The sequence below is a fragment of the Trypanosoma cruzi genome, genomic scaffold (assembly GCF_000209065.1).
Source record: "Trypanosoma cruzi strain CL Brener 1047053516677 genomic scaffold, whole genome shotgun sequence".
Lineage (NCBI taxonomy): Eukaryota > Euglenozoa > Kinetoplastea > Trypanosomatida > Trypanosomatidae > Trypanosoma > Trypanosoma cruzi.
In genome coordinates this window covers 23,081-39,133 of record NW_001849325.1, presented here as the reverse complement: position 1 = coordinate 39,133, position 16,053 = coordinate 23,081, and the positions used below count along the sequence as shown (strand labels likewise).

Genomic DNA, 16,053 nt, shown 5'->3' with positions numbered 1-16,053 from the left:
AGAGCGGTGACGTGAAAAAAAAAAAACGCCACACAATCAGCAGAAGAACAAATTAGAAGAGGAGAATCACGAAAAAGACGCCGGAGTACTTGTGACTTAGCCTGTTGTTTATTATTATTATTATTAATATTATTATCATTGCTGTTATTTGCCCATTTCTTTCTTTTTTTTTCTTTCCTCTTCCCGTTGTCCCCCTCCTTTCGTTCCACTGAAAACGCGGGATGAGGAGCTCTCTCTTCTTTCATACCGTAGACCTCGCTGACTGTATGATATGCCGGTGCAGCAACTCATAGCTCTCCCGATCCTCCGCAGAAACAGAGGGCCTAACCTTCTGCAAACTGGCCTCAAAATCCTCGTCGCACACAGAAGGCAGCAGTGTCTTTTCGATGCTTTCTCCACCGAGATTCCGCTCCAGCAAGTCCAGCTCCTCCGCGGTGGTGGAGCGGTACAGTTTCTTCAGGGCATGCAGTGAGGCCTCCCGCACGAGAGCTGCCAAGTCTGCTCCGCTGAACCCCTGAAGTCGTGGGTCATGAGCAATGCGGTTCAGGTCCACCGAGGCGTCAATCGGGTAACGGCGGGCGTGTGTTGCCAAAATGGAAACACGCTGCTCGACGGAGGGAAGGGGAACATAGAGGAGCTTGTCCAGACGCCCAGGACGCAGCATGGCAGGATCAATCATATCGGGTCGGTTGGTCGCACCAATGACGTACACGTCCTCCCTTCCCTCTATACCGTCCATTTCCGTTAACAATTGGTTCACTACACGCTCGCTACTTGGGTTCGCACGGTCAGACCCCCGACGAGGTGCTAGTGCATCCAGCTCATCAAAAAACAGAACACAAGGAGCACTCGCACGTCCGCGAGCAAACACCATTCGGACACTCCGCTCACTTTCACCAACAAACTTGTTTAATAATTCGGGTCCCTTAATAGAAATAAAGTTGGCACCTGACTGATTCGCAATTGCCTTCGCCACAAGTGTCTTTCCACAACCTGGAGGACCATACAGCAACACTCCCACAGGGTGATCCAAGCCAAATCTTCTGTGCAATCTGGGCGCGCGAATGGGTTGCAAAATACTTGTAAAGAGCTCTTCACGTACATCCTCTAAGGCACCAACGTCATTCCATGTGACATTAGGGATCGTGGTGAATCCCTCTCGCATTGCACTTGGCTGGACCCGCTTCGTGGCCTCCTTCATCTCATCAAATGTGACAGTGAAGGAAATGAGAGCCTCTGCATTGGGGTTTTCAAGCTCTCCTGTCGCCTCCAACTCGTTGTACTTTCGACGAATGGCCAAAATGCAGGCTTCCTTCACTAAAAGATGAAGATCCGCGCCAACATATCCAGGAGTCATATTCGCAAGCTCAAAGAAATCAACATCAGATGCAACATTTAGTTTTTGGCAAATGATATTCAAAATGCTCTCTCGCTCAGCCATGGTTGGGATGCCAAGAGCAATTTCACGATCAAATCGACCTGCACGTCGCAGCGCTGTGTCAATCGCCTCTGGGCGGTTTGTCGCACCCATCACGCAAACTACTTTATTTTCCTGCCGCCACGCCTGTGCTACTTGATCCATGCAAGAAAGAAGTTGACCCACGATGCGACTCTCCATACCACGTTGCGTCTGATCCCGACGACCCGCAATGGTATCAATTTCATCAATGAACACTATACTCGGTGCCGCGCTAATAGCATCCATAAAAAGATTACGCAATTTCGCCTCGCTATCGCCACTGATACCGGAAACAATTTCAGGTGCCGCCACAAAAAATAGTGGTGTCTCTAGTGAGCCTGCAATTGCATGCACCAACTTTGTTTTACCGCACCCTGGTGGGCCATGAAGAAGTACACCGCATGGAGGATCCGCCCCAAGACGGCTAAACAAATGAGGTGAGCGGATGGGCAGTTCGATCAATTCTTTAATAATCGGTATCTCTTTTGCGAGTCCACCCATCTCATCAAGCGTAACTTTGGGGATGATTCCAAGTCGTTCAATAACCTCCTCACCATTTGCAGCAGTGGCCTGTATCCCTTCCTCTCCGCGGGAACGTTTATTTTTCCCTGTTGTACTTCTCTTGTCGACATCATCACGTTGATTTCGTCTGGTGGAAGGGTGCACCTCATCAGCATAATCCCTTTGGCGCTGCTGCTGCTGCTGCTGCTGGCCGTGATAGTAGCGACCATTCTGTCGCTGCTTCATCATGAGACGCCTCATCTGACTAGACATTCGCCACTTGGCCGCCCTTACGCGCAGTGGACATAAAGAACGATAAGGATGAAAAAAAAAAAAAAAAAAGATGAATCTTCGGTGGCGGTGTTCCCGCCCTCACTCACGTGTGTTTGTTTGTTTGTTTTCGTGTGTGTATATGGAGTAGGATAAGCAGGAGAAGGATGGAGGGTGCGTAAGAATTAAAAAAAAAAAAAAAAAGAAATTGACTCCTTCACTTCCTACAGACAAACACAAAGAGAACCAGACAATTCCCACCACTTTACAAACAATAAAGAAAAAAACGTCCGCCACAAACTTGCGGTTCTTCGCACCGGTGAATTATGAAAAATAACAACAAAAAAGGACGCGTCATGCGAATTCCTTTTATTTTGTTGTTGCTGTTGTCTTGAAGGGGAATGGCTGAAGAAGTCGTCATGCCCGATGGACGAAAAGTCAACGAGAAACGAGGACGGCAACAAAAGAAAAAGAGAGACTCGAAAAACCACCACATGCAGAGCACTCCGCGGGAGAGGCAATAAATAATAATAATAATAATAATAACATCCAATTAATTTATTTCCTTTTGGATTATTTTTTTTTTTTTTGGCGCTGCGCCCCCTCCCCCTCTTCGTTCCTCCCTTCATCCCGCAAAATTCCCCACAACTCCGACGATAAATTACTAATTTGCGGGTCTTCGTCTTTGGTTTTCCCACAGCCAGTCCTCCTCCATATTGACTTCGCTCTTGCCTTCATCCTTTCTTCTCTTCATCCTCTCACTTGTGCCCCCTACCGCCACTCCACATCCGCAAGACTCTTGCCCTCTTGCAGAAGGTCCCACAGGGGCGACATCTCACGCAGTCGCTCCACGTTCCGGACGCATTCTTCAATCGTCACATCAATCTCCCTTTCAGTGGTGAAGCGGCCAATACCAAAGCGAATGGAAGTATGCGCATTTTCCGCATCAATGCCAAGCGCCCGGAGAACGTAGCTTGGCTCTAAAGAAGCGCTTGTGCACGCACTTCCGCTTGACACGGCCACGTTCTTCATTCCCATCAAAAGACTCTCGCCTTCAACACAGGAAAAACTGATGTTAAGGTTACCAGGATATCGTTTTTCCAAGTCCCCATTGACCGTTATGTGTGGCAAACGACTTTGCAAACCATTCAGAAGACGCTTTGAAAGTCGTGAAATGTGCGCAGAGTCTCGCTCCATTTCCACCTTTGCAATTGCACAGGCGGCGCCCATCCCAACAACCTGCGCCGTCGCCACAGTGCCGCTCCGCACACCACGCTCTTGACCACCGCCACTGACGGGAGAACGCACGCGTACTCGGGGACGCCGACGCATGTAAAGAGCACCACATCCCTTTGGCCCATAAATTTTATGGGAGGAAAGAGACATAAGGTCTATATTATCACGCTCCACATCAATGGATACTTTTCCCAAGGCTTGTGCGGCATCCGTGTGGAAAAGAACTTTTTTATTACGACATAAATTTCCAATCTCGCTGATAGGTTGAATAACACCAATCTCATTGTGTACGTACATGCAGGAAACGAGAGCGGTTGTTGGACGGATAGCTTCCTCAATTTTTTGTAGATTAACAAGACCGTTTTTTTCCACCGGAAGATACGTTACCTCAAAACCGTCCATCTCCAAATAACGACATGAATCCAAAACACACTTGTGCTCCGTCTGAAGTGTTATTATGTGATTCTTTTTGCTCTTGTTGTAATATGCCACACCCTTGATGGCGATGTTATTAGACTCGGTCGCACCGCTGGTAAAGAAAACTCCCTTGGGGCTGGTTCCAATAAGATCTGCCACCTCTGCACGAGCCTTCTCCACAGCATCTTCCGCCGTCCATCCGTAACGATGTGTCCGACTGTGTGGATTCCCGTACCGTTCCGTCAGATACGGCAGCATCCTGTCGAGCACACGTGGATCTAACGGCGTGGTGGCCTGAAAGTCCAGGTAGAGTGGCCGTGTGTCACATGTGGATGATCGCACTGAGCCTCCGGAAGAAGATACGCCCGCGGTTGCTGCTGCCGTACTCGTAACGGACGCGGCAGCAGCCGTGGGTGTTGCCTTCGCCGCTCCAAGCAGGCCACAAACTCCACGAAACATTTATTGACGCAACAAACTAAAAGAAAAATTTTCTACAAGCAAACAACAACAACAACAAAAATGCAGCAAAACAAACGGAAACTAACACGTGCAACAGAAAAAAAAAAAAAAAGATAAAGATAAGAAGAAAAACACATTATACACACGTACACACAAATGTATATTTATATACTGGATAGTTCAATAAAGCAAAAATGACGCCATTCCTCACAGAGACACGCAGAGATGGGCAGGTATAAATATCCATAAGGATTCTCAATAAAAGGGAAATAAATAGAAAACAAACCAGGACGTGCAGAGTCCCAACAAAATTTACCAAGAAATCTCATCCCCCTCGACGGTGTCATCCACCGACACCAATTCGTGGAAATTGTCCACAAAACCCATCGCCGACACAACATTCCGAACGGCTTCGCTAAAATTTCCTAAATGTTCTTTGCTATTGAGGGAAATTGCATTTCCGTTTCCCCCTAAGCCACGCCTAGCCTGAAGGAAACGGGCATCTATTCTGGAGTAAAAAGTTTCTTCCTTGTTAATTTCAGCGGCGTTGGCGCTCAAATAATCCTCATGTGCCCTCCACAAAGCAAGATCCGTGATTCTGAGAAATTGACGGTAACTTAAACTTGGTGGATAGGCACGTATCACCTCCTCCGCAGTTACCACTTCTGGAGAAATCACGGCATAGTGATGCAAGAGCGGCATAAGGTCTTTGCGTTGTATCAAACGAAGCGACAACAGCAAATCGTATTCATTACCATCCACTAATTCATACATGACTTCCTTCTCCGATGTCGTCAAAATCAGCAACCGCTTAAAGGAGGAAGAGGTGCCTTTTTCGGCACCATGCATACGGGAAGGCACATGTGAATGGGTAGCCGTTCTGAACTCCTGGAGAGCAAGTTTTAAAGTCACCCCATCCATTGGACCATTGTTTCGAAAGTAATTCTCAACATTCTCAATAACGATACCGATATCCCCATTTGAGTGAAGAGCACTCCGCAAAGCAGTCAGAATTTCATCCAAAGGACTACCATGAGGACGGTTGTGCAGCACGCCGCCTGTTAGATATGTCTTACTGTCAAATTCGCTAAGTTTTAGCAGTTCACGTGCAAGCACAGTCTTTCCTGAGCCGGGTGGGCCGTAAATAATTACAATAGCGGCATCCACAAGACGACTTTGATGGATACTCCGCAGCAACCGCCGCGTCGCCTCCTTGTTCCGACTAAAAGAACCGTCATAGTCGACCAGTGGAACACCTGCCCCATTGTAAGGATCATTAATTTCATCGCCCAACATTTCCCCCGGTGTAGTCTGCCATTTGCTCTTCAAGATGTCCCGAAGTGCAAGATCAAAATCTTCATTAGATATTTGAAATTCCGCCACCTTGCCCTTCTCGTCGGAGTCACCATCATGGCTGGTTTCTGCCAAAGCTGTACCCAGAGAATCGCGATACCGTATTAATGCATGGCTAGAGGCCGCTCTGACAAGTCCGGCAATATCGGCACCCGAAAAACCCTCGGTGCGGCTCACCAAGAGGTCCAGTTTCACATCTGGTGAAAGCTGGTGGTTTTCACGCAACTCACGTGTATGAATAAATAGCATGTCTCTACGTCCCTCACGGTCAGGAAGAGGAATTTCTATCACCACCTCAAATCGACCAGGACGAAGCAGCGCACGGTCCAGGACGTGCAATTGATTGGTAAGTCCAATAACAAGAATATTGGCTGCGCCCTCCAAGCCGTCCATGAGAGTAAGCAGTTGGTTTGTCAACCCATCGTATACAGCCTTGGCAGAGCCCTCATCGCCCGACTCCCCACGACGTCTAAAAAGTGCCTCAATCTCATCAATAATAATGGTGTGCAGTTGCCCTTCCAACACGTTTTTCGTTCCATCACGTCTCTCTCCCATCCCATTATCGTCTACATCAGCAGCACTCAAGAAAAGGGCTCGCAAGTTTTTTTCGGAGTCCCCAACGTACTTTGAGAGAATGTCAGCACTATTTACTATCGTCACCTTCGCCCTGTCATCAAGTAAGTTTGCAATTGTGCGAGCAATAAGAGTCTTTCCGTTGCCGGGCGGGCCGTGTAGTATCACCCCTCGTACATGAGGCAGTTTAATCGTCTTGACCACACCACGAAGAGAAGGAAGCCGAGTAAGAAGCACCCGACGGTATAATGTGTGCAATTGATTCCCCAAACCGCCAATGCCAAGCGAAAGCCATTGACTGTGAACATCTACCGACTCATCCTCGTTCTGAAAAAGAAGCTCCAGTGGGTCTTCAGACATCTCCTGAAAAGTATTTTCCTTCACTCCAACGTCCGCATTCTCCTGCGCAAGACATAATTGCACGGAACGACTCAAGACTCCAATTGTAACTTCTTCCTTACCTCGAACGTTTAATCCACTCTTCATCCCTGCTTTCTTCAACCGAAGTTCCAAATCCATCCACATGGCGTTTTGTGTGAGTCGCTTCATCCACTTGGGTTTATGATGAAGGACCTCCAAAGGGTTAGGGAGTGCACATGTCAAAATCTGCTGTGGAAATATTTTCGACGGCCGTACATTGACGCACTCCATCATAATCAAGTCGCATTCATTTTCTCCCTCCTTGCAGCGAAAAGGAATTGGGGCATGTTCCTTCAGCAAAACCCTCAGCGGCGTACCTTGTGGAAACCCTCGTCCACGAATCGTAAGTGTCACCGGACTCATCGAGTCTCCGTCTGCAAAGCATCGGTACGTCTCTCGGCTTCTACCGGGTCGCGAAGGTCGTTCGCACCCACTAATTGCGAGAAGCTCCAGGGCTCCTGAGGTCTGATTCCCACCACGCCAGTCCGGGAATGGCAGTGCTACAGGAGCTTTGGCGGCCCTCACGGAAACGGACGTGAAAAAAGAAAGTATGGCAAGGAAGTAAATGCATAACCAAAATAACAAACAAGACGTGACCCTGTGCGGCATTTTGGGGTGTGACCTAAAGCCTTAGTTCCTCTTCGCAGAAAACAATTTTAAAAAAGCATATATATATATATATATATATATATATAGAGAGAGAGAGAGAGGAGGAAGAAGACAGCAACTAAAAAGAATAATCCTCTGGGCCGCTGGCCGAATCCTGAGTTTATCAATAGGAGAAAACAAACCCGATAGGAATAGGAAAGGGATAAATGGAAAAAGAGTGGGGATTCACCATATCCTCGAGGTTTAACACCAGGTAAGTGTACACATCTACACATATATATATATTACCTACGAGGTAGAAAACTTTGGGATCCTCCAGCCACAAGAACCCCACAAAGTGGGTGGGTGGAAAGATAAAAAGTAAAAATGGTTAAACCTTTTCTCTTCCCATAATCACTCGTATTTTGCTCCAACACATTTCCTTCTTTTTGTCAATTCGTCTTCTGTCCTCAATCCAAGCCTTGGACGCTTCTTTGGTTCTAATGGGTATAGAAGGCATCTCCCTTCCGGAGGTCATCAATTCATGTCATGGGACAGCTACCGGTACAATGCCAGTGGACTTCCTCCCTCTCGTATTATTCGTTTCCCCACACCCTTTTTGTTCCTTCTCCCTTTTTCCCTCCTCACATCCCTTTGATTACACATCCTACATATTTTTCTTCTTTCCTTGCGGAGCTACCGTCCTCCCTGAAGCGGCAATAGGAAGGCGACAACTGCACTGCAAAATTATCGCTGCCGGCACGATGATCCACAATGAGCTTGGCAGCGCAATCATCATTAGTGCGTCAAATGTGGAGTTGTGCTTTGTATACTTCCCACCCTCAATAGCCTCCAACGAAAAATACATCAGCGTCTTGTAGAGGGTCATGACACCCACAACAAGGGCCAGTTTGAGGCTTGCAATGGCTTTCCCTCTTTCAGCGAGCAGAAACGCAAAAAGACCAAGTGCAGCCTCCAAAATATTCATACAGCTCTGCAACACAACGAAGGCATCGTCGTTTGGAGCGTACCGACGATCGTAGGTGGAGTACAACACCCATAAATTGAATGGTGGTGTGTCTGCTAACGGATGTGGCACACCAGTTGAGGAGGATCGGGTAAAAACAAAAGTGGCATCGATTAAAAGTAAAGGTGCCGTTAAAATAAACCACAACTTGGCAAACAACGGTATTCCCAAAGCCGCCATCGTCGCGTTGTACGGTCGTTTCACTCTGCCCTTCCAGGTTTCCAATTTTTCCTCGGCACAAACAAAGAAGAAGAAGCTCTTCCAACTGGTCTGTGGCGCGTCTCTTAGGAATATTTATTTTCTCACGGAAATAAGGAAAGTTCCATCGAGAAGTAAACAGACAAACAAACACACAAAAAAAAAAGAAAAAAAAAGGTAAAAGCAACAGGAAGAGACCAAAATTAAGAAATAAAAATAAAAAAAATTTCAAAACAGCAGAAACCGCAAAGAAGAAAAATAAAATAAATAAATAAGAATGGCGGCGCCCTCCCTAACCCTCTCGCTCCACTTCCTCCAGCCGACCGCCAACACTATTTGGCTCGCCCACCCTCCTCGCATATGTTTGCATGGGGGGGGGCACGCAGCACAGCCCGAAATAAGGAGACGCAAGAAAAAAAATAGCAGGGGAGATTTACAGGAATAAAGCAAAACAAAAGTCAAAAAAAAAAAACAAGGACGGAATCATCGAAGAAAAAAAAAGCACTCTCTGCATCCTCCTACTTCCACTCGCTGTTCCTCCTACACACCGAGCACGTCTTCGCAAAGGTCTCACTCTAACGACTTCGCAATGACTTTTGCTGCGGTGCCTAATGTGCACTCTCAACTTCCCCCGCTTTCTCATCTTCTTCTATCGTCGACCCTATCATAATCGTCTTTCTCATCCTATTAATCATCATCATCATCGTCGTCGTGATCGTCATCGTCGTGGTCACTTTCTTCATCTTCGTCATCATCATCGTCGTCATCATCATCGTCGTCATCATCATCATCGTCGTCGTGGTCATCATTGTCTTCATCATCATTGTCTTCGTCGTCGTCGTGGTCATTGTCTTCTTCATCGTCTTCCTCATCATTGTCTTCATCATCGTCGTCATCCTCATCGTCGTCTTCCTCATCGTCGTCTTCCTCATCGTCGTTTTCATCATCGTCGTCTTCATCATCACCTTCACTCTCATTGTCATCATCATGCTCATTGTCTTTCCCATGCTCCCCATTTTCTTGGGCAGCACCCTCCTCTGGGTCTTCTTTCTCAAATTCCTTTAATTCACCCGCTTTATCTTCATTAAAGTCCTCCTCCTCATCGTCATGCTTTTCATCGTGGTCGACAAAACGTGCGGCAGGGGTAGCTGGGGAGTGTGTGCTATCGTACGGGATATCCACCTCTTCTCCCACTTCCCTCAGATCCACGGAGTCTTCATTCACGTCTTCAGGTTCTATCACCGAGGTCCCTTTGCTGAAAAGAGGTGTCGCAGCAGCACCAAGAGCCACACCAGCCAATCCGGAAGCAGCCGCAAACCTCAAGTCCCCAACACCATTATCGCCTCCCTTTGTTGGTTTTGGTGCCACTGACGATAGTGTCGCCATCGGCGTTGTTGTTGCTGAATCCTCAGATAACGTCTGCACTTTTGTTGTGTAAAGCGATTCGCTCCTGTAGCGTGGAACAGGTTGCAATTGTGAGCCATTATTTCTGTTATAGGATTGAATGCCTCCTAGACGATGCTTCTGAAGGATTTCCAAGGCCACTCTTGAGTGGTACTGGTGCTCAATGCCAAACATATCGCCGAGCACTGCGTCAAGGTGCTTCATGATAAAAATCAGATCCTCTCCCTTTACAGTTGCCCGAAAGTTGCGTCGATCGTCAAGTTTGTACGTCGCCCCCGCGCGGCTCTCATCATTTTCATAATCATCATCTTGAGGCAGCTCATCGTCCACAGACGTCGACTGATTATTCGTCTGCACCTTCACTGTCAACTTACCAGCAAGTGAATAGGCCGAAGGCAATGCGGTCAAAGCCCCATTTCCCCCCTTTGCGCATCTGTGCCCAGTGCCACCTGAGGAGGGGACTGCGACAGGTCCAAGATACAGCGATGCATGTTCCCTAATTAACTCCACATGGGGCGCCTTCCCCTCCAGCACCGCCAAAAGCTGTGCAACGTTATATGGCCTAAGAAATACACGGCCAAAAAAATAATCTGCAGGGGTAGGCGCTGACACAGGGAGTAGCTTTGAGTTGGGCTCTGCCGACGACTCGCCCTCGGTCCCATCGGGAGCTTGCACGCTGAGCACAAGATGTTTTTGGCGGTTACTTTTCCATCGCCAGAGCAGCACCGCTGGGTATTTCATTTCCCCTTTGCTGATCTCCACACTGGTTCGGAGATCCCGAAGAAGAATGCTGCGGACGCTTACGGCGGGTGCGGCCACGCCAGCGCGACGAGAAATGCACTTGCGCCACATGAAGCTTTTTTAATTTCACGGTTACTCAACAGGCACACACACAAAAAAATAAAAATAAAAATAAAATTAATAATAATAAATTAATTTTATGTGTGTAGTTATTTTTATCTGACTAGTATCTAAATGTTTGGGCCAAAGACACTCACACGATATAACGGAGCCACCGTTAATTCAACTTACGTTATTTAATTTATTTGTTGCCAAATACACAAAAGGTACTTCGGCATACGTCCAAATGCACAAGGGGGGAAAAGGCATAACAGGGCAAAATAATAAAAAAAAAAAAAAAAAGGAAAAAAAAGGAAAAAAATTCCACAAAGAGAGGAAACCACAACAATAATAATAATAATGACCTCCCAAAGAAAAAGAATCGCACATGCACGGAGAGGAAAAAAGAAGGAAAAAAAGAGGGAGAGAGAGAAACACAAAAAAATAAAGACACACCGGTCAAGGATCGGCAGCACACCTGAAAGAACAAAAAAAAAGGGACGGCTGCAGCAAACAGGACTGAGCCCCCAAAACAAAAGACAAAATGACAGACGGAAGAACAAAAAAAAAAAAAAGTAAAAAATGGGAGATCATCCCCCACTACTTCCGCTTTTAGTTTTGTTTTGTTTCCTTTGTCCCTTCCCTTCCCTTCCATTCCGTCCTCTCCCTCCTCCCTCCTCCGTCTCTCCCGGGCGTTAATTTCTCTTCACCGTCATCCTCGGTACTCCCCTCCCGCTCACCGACGCTGCGCCGAGTCCGTGTTCCCCCTCCTTTGTGGTCTGCCGGAAGCGCTCCCCACAACGGTGTTGGCCTCCTGTGCTCCACCGTCGGCGGCGCGCGCAGCGTAGTGCTGACGAAATCCAAAGCTCTCCGTGAGTGCACTTTCCAAGAAGTGCTCCAGTGTCACGGCAAAGTGCTTGTCAAAGTTTACCGACCAATCCTCCATCTTCTGAGACGCCACACGATGAATCTGACCGTGCAGCCGGTAACCTTCTGGCACCCTTTCAAAGACCAAAGTGTAACCCCTGTTCGTCATTTCGTACTTTGAAATACGGCTCTGGCAAACACACACCAACCCAGCAAGATCAACATGACGCATCCGCACGGAAATGCGGCGATCCGAGTCAAACTGCGGGCTCAAATCGTTCGGGTCCACTTTTCGAGGTCCAAGTTGCGGGTACTGGGAAATCAACAGCAACTTGCCGTCTACCGCCACACGCGTCATGGTTCCCAGTGCGGGATCATCACGGACGTCATGGATTTCAAACTTTGGTAAGCTCTGAACGCCTGCAACACTCGCGGCACAACGAGACCAAGCGGCGTGCGCAAGAGAACCTCTCCCAAATGCAAAACGTAGCATCAATCGTTATTTATTTATTTATTATATTTCCCCGTCCCCAAAGTTCCTTGATGATTATTACTATTCACTTCTCGTTGGTTTGTTGGATTCGCTGGTACTATTCTTCCCCCCTTTTCTCTGTTCCTTTCCCCCCCTTTCTGAAGGTTTCCCTCTCTGCTGCCAAAATTCTGTCACTGTTCTTTCTACTACCCCCGTTCCTCACGCAGCAGTAAGATATATATATATATATAGGTAGAGAGAGAAATGTGTATTTATATGTAAAATGAAAAAGGAAAAAAAAAAAAAAAAATGAAAAAAAGTAGACACCTAATGCTATAACAGCAACCGCGTTTCCTGCTCCTTGCCTAGTGGGTTCAGTGCGGCTGATCGAACCTCACCCCAGCCGTAAATATAAACAAATAAAAATAAATAATATGTATATGAGTAGGTATATATTGCCTTCTCGTCTTTTTTTTTTTTTTTTTGCGCCATACACGAGAGCGATGCACATAAAAGAAGAGAGAAAGAAAAAAAAAAACGCAAAAAAACAAAAAACATAGAGTGGAGTGAATGGGGAATGAATCCATGAAACAGCATATAAACTACGTTTCAAAAGGCTTATAAAGGGAGATGATAAGAACGAGACAAAGATATCATATTTAAAAGAAAAAAAAATCACTTAATCGATGCTGTCATGTCCCCTATTTTTATTTTCATTTTTGATTTTTTCATGTAGATACCGTCGTTTATTTTTTATTGTTTATGGAAACGTCTATCGCTGCACCACGCACCAGCCATCATTGTCACGTTCATAGGCGTTCTTTTTACCCCTCTTTTTCCGTGGATTCTGCGAGGCATTTGCCACCGGCGCACCCCCTTCTCCTTCTTCGTTAAAGGTCGGCTGTATCCCTTGGGCCCCCGCCCCCAATGCACCGTCGGCGGTCGCTTCGGTTCCCTTCTCGCTGTCGCCGTCGTCGTAACTACCCGCATCCACAGAAAGACGCACCGGATTCACCCGACGGTACACTTCCAAGCTAGTCAAGTACTGTTCCACCAGAATAAAGTCATTTTGGCAGCAACGGCAGTACATTTCATGCAGCACATCTCCCACCTCCTTCATGCTATCGTCCTCGATCAAAACAGACCGCACTTCGGTAAAGAAATTCTCAAAAAATATTTCCAGGTCATCAGAGTACACCTCGCCCTCTGATTGAAACCAGGAAATAAGCTCCTGATACATCGATTGAAGGGCAGAAGGGTCACAGTGATGGGCAACAAGATGTAAAGCAGTCCACTGATTCAGAACAGCGTCCATGCCGCGGACAAAGGCCCGGAATTGATCCTCCGTGGCTCGGTATGGCTCTCGAACCAGCTGAAATCCCAGCGGTTGCTGTTGTTGTTGTTGCGGCTGCATGACACCCTTGTGAACAGAAAGACTACCGCTAAGAAAAACTCCAACACAAAAATTGAAACATACATTAAAAAACAAAGCAAAAAGAAGATATGTTCGTTGTTTGACGGCACGCAATAAAGGTCTAGAACGACAAACAGAAGAAAAAAAATAAAATAATTTGGGCCCAAAATTGTCTTTGCTGCCCCTTCCCACATTCACGGCTCGGACTCCCAAAAGGACAAGGCCCATGTTGCCTTCATATTCCAAAGAAGCGCGGTCGACAAAGTCTCCCAAACAACAATTCCTCCCCCAGTTAACAAAGCGCTAAACACCCCGTACAAAAAAAAAAAAGGCTGGCGTGGCTACGGCCCGTATCCCTCGTCGCCAAGGTGGATGGCAGTAGAGGCAAATTATTGGGGAGAAGCCTCCAATCAGCAGAATAAACAAAACAACTTTCCCGGTTAAACCTTCAAATCGCCCTCTCAAGGAGATCGGTGCGGCGCTCCTCTGAGCGTTAAAAAAGACAAAAGCCCGCACGGCAACAGTCATGCGGAAGACCGAATCCATCCCGCACCTGTCGCTACAAAAAATATCGCGCATCATCCGTTGAAAATTCTAGCAAATCCCCCCAAGGCAGGGATGCATCCCTTCGATTGCGGCAACTGCGCAGAAAGTCAGCTGAGCAATTTCATCACCAAACAACCGCAGCGAGGCACGCGTCCCGTCAAACCGCACTTGACAAGTCGCAAAAACAACTGTGCGTTCCGACGCAGTGAAAGTCTTTTGTTCTTTGGCACGCCGCGCGGCGTCCAACACATCCTCTAACTGCAAATTCGATGACTCCGTCCTGTTTTTTCTTTTTTTTTTTTTTGGCAAAATTCATCGCACCATTCTCCGTCTGTTGCATGAAATCTGTACAATCCTGGATGGTCTTCGCTGTAGGATTTTCCTTTTAACAACTTATCAAAAAAAAAAATTTTTTCTCGTGGCGCTAATAAAATGCCGTGTTTTGCCGCAAGGCTTTCCGCACATCTCTTCCTCCAGGTTTTACTTCCGCTGAAAGAGGGATATAAAAGCCCCTTCTCGCAAAGCACTTCTCGGGCCGCCGTCGATATCCACGGATGGGCAAAAACCACGTCGTATCACTCAGCCGGTACGCATTGCCCGAAATCCACTGTCTACGCCGAACCCTTAAAAAAAACAAAGCCCTTCGGAGGTAACCAAACATAACCTCACACTCTGCGTCCAAATCCGTGTCATTCCCTTCAGGCATGCCTCTAAAATGGCGCCCCACTAGTAACTAAGGGAAAAAATAAAGCATACACACATAAAAAAAAAAATGTAATATTTTAAAAAGAGGAGACAGATGGTACAATGGTCATGCAAAAAGAAATAAATTCAACAGGGAAAGTACAGCCAACACTGGCCGGCAGCAAAGAAATACATACGAATATATGCACAAAAAGACAGAGGAAACAAAGGTTCCCATAAGAGAGAGTTGCCTGATACACAATGCTGGATAACCCAGTAACAAAAACAAAAAGTTAATAGCCCGAGAAGTCTGTGTGTATTCCCACGTATGCGTACCTTTGAGAGCACCTCTATTGGGCATAAAAGCTCCTTCTATTTAATAATCATGTCCCTCCCGCCATGAGACAGTCGCGAAGCTCAAATACGGCGCTGTTTTGCCGACCACATCCATGATGTACTCCAAGTTGCTTTCTCTTCCCTCATCATAAATTTTTTCTCTTAGAATCCCTCGCCCATCTCCTTTTATTTCTTTGGCCACCCACACATCTCTACTCTCTTCATACCCTTCCGCTCACAGAGAAAGATGCAAAATTTGGTCCTCTTGTCTGTGGTGAATGAATGGAAGGGTTGGCGTCTGTGTGTGTGTTTGCCCTTTCCTTTGCTCTCTCCCAAGATAAGGATGGGAGTGTCTAAACTCCGACTGCCCGCATAAGCACCTCTCTTTGGCACAAACACAGTCAAAAAAAAGTTTTTTTTTTTTTCCTTTCCTCCTTTTCTCTCTTCCTCTTTTTCTTCTTTACTTCAAATTCCTGGCAGATCAATTTCGTCATCGTCCTCGTGAGTTGGCTTTTCCTCAGACAGGGAAATGCGTGGTTCGTCCAACTCATCCTCCCTCGTCATATCACCCACTCTATTGGTTAAAGCACTAACGGCGCGTCGACCAGCTGCTGCGTGAGTCCCGCCCTTGGCTTCCTCATCCTCATCCCGACAACCCCCTTCATCTGTTTCCTCCTGTTGGCGCTGTTCCAGTTTCTTGATCTTTTTAAACCATTCATTCGCCTCTTCGATAAGACCGGCATCTTTACACAAATGGACCAAGTAGCGCAGGCATTCCATATTTTCCGGGTATTTGCGGTACACAGCCTCATATAGACGTTTAGCTTGTATATAATCCCCACGGCGTCTGTGACATGATGCCACCATCAACTGCCACTTTACTTCAAGGGGTTGAATTTGTGAGGCACGTTCAAAAAACTGAATGGCCTTGTCGTAAATCTCATTCTTCACAAAATAGGCACCCAGCCAAGAAATGACATCCATGTTTA

General features: G+C 46.8%; 8 protein-coding genes across 8 annotated transcripts, besides 26 other annotated features; all 8 read right to left on the bottom strand.

The window, feature by feature from the left end:
• Nucleotides 1-495: part of a sequence feature (heterozygous, non-Esmeraldo-like haplotype) that runs on past the window's edge.
• Nucleotides 109-149: a microsatellite.
• Tc00.1047053506629.80 (vesicular transport protein (CDC48 homologue), putative) lies at nt 242-2,233 on the bottom strand (the record flags this gene model as incomplete). Its single annotated transcript, XM_811488.1, has 1 exon — nt 242-2,233. The coding sequence occupies one exon, from the start codon at nt 2,231-2,233 to the stop codon at nt 242-244; it is 1,992 nt and encodes a 663-aa protein (XP_816581.1).
• Nucleotides 496-1,791: a sequence feature (areas merged during assembly that could not be assigned to a particular haplotype. This can correspond to areas where the two haplotypes were merged or to regions with more than two copies in the genome that were merged during assembly.).
• Nucleotides 1,792-4,745: a sequence feature (heterozygous, non-Esmeraldo-like haplotype).
• Nucleotides 2,149-2,170: a microsatellite.
• Nucleotides 2,414-2,434: a sequence feature (AT_rich).
• Nucleotides 2,754-2,776: a microsatellite.
• Tc00.1047053506629.70 (cysteine desulfurase, putative) lies at nt 3,002-4,342 on the bottom strand (the record flags this gene model as incomplete). Its single annotated transcript, XM_811487.1, has 1 exon — nt 3,002-4,342. The coding sequence occupies one exon, from the start codon at nt 4,340-4,342 to the stop codon at nt 3,002-3,004; it is 1,341 nt and encodes a 446-aa protein (XP_816580.1).
• Nucleotides 4,383-4,476: a sequence feature (T-rich).
• Tc00.1047053506629.60 (vesicular-fusion ATPase-like protein, putative) lies at nt 4,655-7,297 on the bottom strand (the record flags this gene model as incomplete). The annotated part of the gene is made up of 1 exon (XM_811486.1): nt 4,655-7,297. One exon carries the CDS (start codon nt 7,295-7,297, stop codon nt 4,655-4,657), a length of 2,643 nt encoding a protein of 880 aa, XP_816579.1.
• Nucleotides 4,746-4,760: a sequence feature (haploid, non-Esmeraldo-like haplotype).
• Nucleotides 4,761-5,568: a sequence feature (areas merged during assembly that could not be assigned to a particular haplotype. This can correspond to areas where the two haplotypes were merged or to regions with more than two copies in the genome that were merged during assembly.).
• Nucleotides 5,569-16,053: a sequence feature (heterozygous, non-Esmeraldo-like haplotype).
• Nucleotides 7,355-7,383: a microsatellite.
• On the bottom strand, nt 7,944-8,483 carry Tc00.1047053506629.50 (hypothetical protein, conserved; the record flags this gene model as incomplete). Its single annotated transcript, XM_811485.1, has 1 exon — nt 7,944-8,483. One exon carries the CDS (start codon nt 8,481-8,483, stop codon nt 7,944-7,946), a length of 540 nt encoding a protein of 179 aa, XP_816578.1.
• Nucleotides 8,638-8,779: a sequence feature (T-rich).
• Nucleotides 9,141-9,234: a microsatellite.
• On the bottom strand, nt 9,189-10,757 carry Tc00.1047053506629.40 (hypothetical protein, conserved; the record flags this gene model as incomplete). Its single annotated transcript, XM_811484.1, has 1 exon — nt 9,189-10,757. One exon carries the CDS (start codon nt 10,755-10,757, stop codon nt 9,189-9,191), a length of 1,569 nt encoding a protein of 522 aa, XP_816577.1.
• Nucleotides 9,247-9,425: a microsatellite.
• Nucleotides 9,430-9,490: a microsatellite.
• Nucleotides 10,802-10,833: a microsatellite.
• Nucleotides 11,024-11,067: a microsatellite.
• Nucleotides 11,141-11,196: a sequence feature (CT-rich).
• Nucleotides 11,381-11,435: a sequence feature (GA-rich).
• Nucleotides 11,482-12,105, bottom strand: Tc00.1047053506629.30 (mitochondrial RNA binding protein 1, putative; the record flags this gene model as incomplete). Its single annotated transcript, XM_811483.1, has 1 exon — nt 11,482-12,105. One exon carries the CDS (start codon nt 12,103-12,105, stop codon nt 11,482-11,484), a length of 624 nt encoding a protein of 207 aa, XP_816576.1.
• Nucleotides 12,112-12,134: a sequence feature (AT_rich).
• Nucleotides 12,371-12,403: a microsatellite.
• Nucleotides 12,491-12,520: a sequence feature (AT_rich).
• Nucleotides 12,596-12,639: a sequence feature (T-rich).
• On the bottom strand, nt 12,857-13,498 carry Tc00.1047053506629.20 (hypothetical protein, conserved; the record flags this gene model as incomplete). The annotated part of the gene is made up of 1 exon (XM_811482.1): nt 12,857-13,498. One exon carries the CDS (start codon nt 13,496-13,498, stop codon nt 12,857-12,859), a length of 642 nt encoding a protein of 213 aa, XP_816575.1.
• Nucleotides 14,805-14,833: a sequence feature (AT_rich).
• Nucleotides 15,477-15,525: a repeat region.
• On the bottom strand, nt 15,530-16,053 carry Tc00.1047053506629.10 (intraflagellar transport protein IFT88, putative; the record flags this gene model as incomplete). Its single annotated transcript, XM_811481.1, has 1 exon — nt 15,530-16,053. A coding segment is annotated over one exon (524 nt), but the record flags the coding sequence as incomplete, so codon positions are not given.